The sequence below is a fragment of the Oryza glaberrima genome, chromosome 7 (genome assembly GCF_000147395.1).
Source record: "Oryza glaberrima chromosome 7, OglaRS2, whole genome shotgun sequence".
Lineage (NCBI taxonomy): Eukaryota > Viridiplantae > Streptophyta > Magnoliopsida > Poales > Poaceae > Oryza > Oryza glaberrima.
Window position 1 is genome coordinate 10284950 of NC_068332.1, and position 3082 is coordinate 10288031.

Consider the following 3082-nt stretch of genomic DNA (forward strand, 5'->3'; position numbering starts at 1 on the left):
ATACAATAATCATCGAAAGCATGGAATGTAAATTCGGCAGCATTGTCCATACAGATTGATTGAATCCTATGTTCAGGGTAATTTGCCTTCAGCCTTATAATTTGAGACATTAGTTTGGCAAAGGCATGGTTTTGTATCGATAGAAGACACACATGAGACCATCTAGTAGATGCGTCAATCAAAACCATAAAGTACCTGAACGGTCCAGATCTGGGCACAATAGGGCCACAGATATCTCCTTGAATGTGTTCAAGGAATTTAAGTGGTTTGGCTCTGATTTTGAGATAAGGTGGTCTCAAAATCAGTTTCCCAGTAGCACATGCAGTGCATACGAAATCAGAGGATTTGGGAAATTTGTCAATGATCAAATGATGACCAATAGAGTTGCGAATAATTTTTCTCATCATCCCGATACCGGGGTGCCCAAGTCGATCATGCCAAGTGTGGAATGAATCAACATTTTGAAAAATTACTTTGTACGCAACATGTGCAATGGGCTTAATGTATGTATAGTACAATCCCAATGTGAGAGATGGAATTTTCTCGCAAATGCGTTTGCTATATCCGTTTTGTTTAGTTAAGAGAAGAAATTCTTCTTGATTATGCATATGGGTTTCAATGTGAAGCCTATTTTGATGGATATCTCTATAACTTAGTAGGGTATGGGTTGAATCAGGATACAATAAAGCATCCTCGATTGTAATTTGTGTACCCATTGGGAGTGTAATAGTTGCTCGTCCTGAACCAAATATCACAGTATTGCGCCTAGCGATAGTCAGAACTTTGCCTTCTCTCTTTTTGAGAGTTTGAAAGTATTTGATATCCTTAAGTATAGAGTTTGTGGTACCACTGTCCACAAGACATAATTCCTCTCCAATCGGAGTGATATTCTTAGACATCTATAGTGAAAGAAGAATTGCTTAGTGAAGAATTCTTTATCCACAATATATACATACATACAATAATGAAAACATCAAATACATAGTATGATGTTTACATATGTTAAAAGTACATACTCTAATGACTAGCAAGTCATACAGCCTTACAATATAAGAGAGTTCGTATTTATCTACTTATTACAACCAATATTGTTTGGGAAACTTATAGGATATCAATATACTGTTTCAAGCACACTGAGATAAGAGCAGCTTCATCTCCAATTGGGACGCACTGAGATTATTGCAAATCTCCAAGTGGGCCCGTTGAGCAGTATTCGATGAACATATCGTCCATCGCAGAGAGTGGAGCGACATCTTCTGGGAGAACATTGAGGTTGCCCTCTGGTTCAACAGGAGCCTGGTGAGAACTTGCAACCTCAGGGCGCTCTTCATGTGTAAGATTGAAGTGGGCTTCAAATCTTGGGTTCTCAGAAGATTTTTTGTCCTTGAGGGATTTTTGGTACAAGAGAACAAGATGTTTCGGGATGCGGCAGTCTTTACCGACATGAGTGTCAGATCCACACCTATTGCAATGCTTGTTGCCATTGCTACAACGTTGTGGTGCCTTACCCTTCCCTTTTCCTTTCTTTCGACCCTTGAATTTGCACCTGTTGTTGTTGCGTTTGCGCTTTCTAGTCAGATTCATAGGATTAATATTCAAAGAATTTCCCTTGAATCCTTTCTTATTCTCAGCATTATTCTATACATTGAAGTGCACCTCAGGCAGTGGGGCAGAGCCCGGGGGGCGCTGTTGGGCATTCTTTAAAGAAAGCTCATGGTGTCTTTCTGCCTGAGTTAATGTATGTATAAGCAGAGAATGTTTCTGGAAATTGTTAGCGCGATACTGTTTGTTGAGTCAGTATCTTGTCTTCCGGAAGTATAGTTGATAGAGTTTTCTCTATCTTCTCTGCCTCCGTTGGCTCTTGTTCGCAAAACTTCAACCTGGAGCAAATGTTATGAGTAGCATGGTTGTTTTCTGCCACAGATTTAAAGTCCTGCAGGTGTAAATGAACCCACTCATAATTAGCCTCAGGCCAAATGAGTTCCTTTTGCTGATCATAACGCTCTTTTAGAGCTTTCCAAAGGTTGAGAGGGCTCGTCTCTAACATGTATTCATGTTTGGGATCCTTGTGAATGTAGAGCCTCAAAAGAAAAAGGGATGTATTGAGCTTCCTGTGCTCAATTTGTGGGTCCCCAGCATTGGGTTCCTCAATTATATTTAAAATGCCCTGAGAGGCAAAATTGATTTTGATATTGGAAGCCCAGATGGGATAGTTAGTCCCATCAAGGGCGAGTTCGTCGAACTCTTTTGTTGCCATGTCCCTTCTTCTTTCTTCAATTTCCTTAGTTTCTTCTATTTCTTACGCTTTTCTCGGAATCAAAAGCGATGTAGTTTCTCTTCGCTTAGAGCGAAGTGCTGATAACGTTATCACGTCCTGATAAATTCATCCCGAAATAAAAATCATTCTCTAAAAGGAATAATAGAATTAATTAAAATTCAAAAAGATATTGGCAAACATTAAAATACGTACAAGAAAAATTCGAATATGGCCCGGAGAATTTTTGTTAAATTCTCCTTGGACTAAAAGGAGCCCTCAAAGTTTACTTGAATTTCCAGAGCATCGGAAATAATTATTAAGCAACAACAACAATTATCAAAGTTTATTAAAAAGGAAACTAAATTAAATCCTCCTTCCTCCTTTGGGCCAAGTCCGGCCCAAAGCCTCCCTCTCTCTCCCTCGGCCAGCGGCCGAAGTCTCTCTTCCCTCCCTCTCTTTTTCCTTTCCCATCTCTCTCTCGGGCCACCCCTCCCTCCTCTCCTCCTGCCTGGGCCTGCCCCGGCCCAAGCCGAGCCGCCGCCCTCCCGCGCACGCGCGTTGACCGTGCGGACCGGTGGGTCCCACCCACTCGGTCGTCGTCCTCCTCCCGCCCGGCTCCTCCCTCTCCCGTGAAACCCTATCCGTTTCCTCCCTCAAATCCGCGCGAATCAATTCCCTTCATTCCAAATTGATTAGGGGGAATTAATCCCCTTTCCTTTCTCTTCAATTCCCCCTAATTTCCCCCTTGAATTGCGCCCTCAGTTGCCCGGAACGGCCCCGCCATTCCCGGCCACCTTCCATGGCCGCCGGCCGCCATTCCCGCCT

The 3082-nt window shown here is 42.5% G+C and overlaps 1 protein-coding gene across 1 annotated transcript; it reads right to left on the reverse strand.

Moving 5' to 3' along the window:
- Positions 1–1176: 1176 nt before the first annotated feature.
- On the reverse strand, positions 1177–2257 carry LOC127780173 (uncharacterized). Its single transcript, XM_052307125.1, has 2 exons — positions 1784–2257; positions 1177–1638 (listed from the first exon to the last, which is right to left on the reverse strand). Exons 1-2 carry the CDS (start codon positions 2255–2257, stop codon positions 1177–1179), a joined length of 936 nt encoding a protein of 311 aa, XP_052163085.1.
- Positions 2258–3082: the final 825 nt, after the last annotated feature.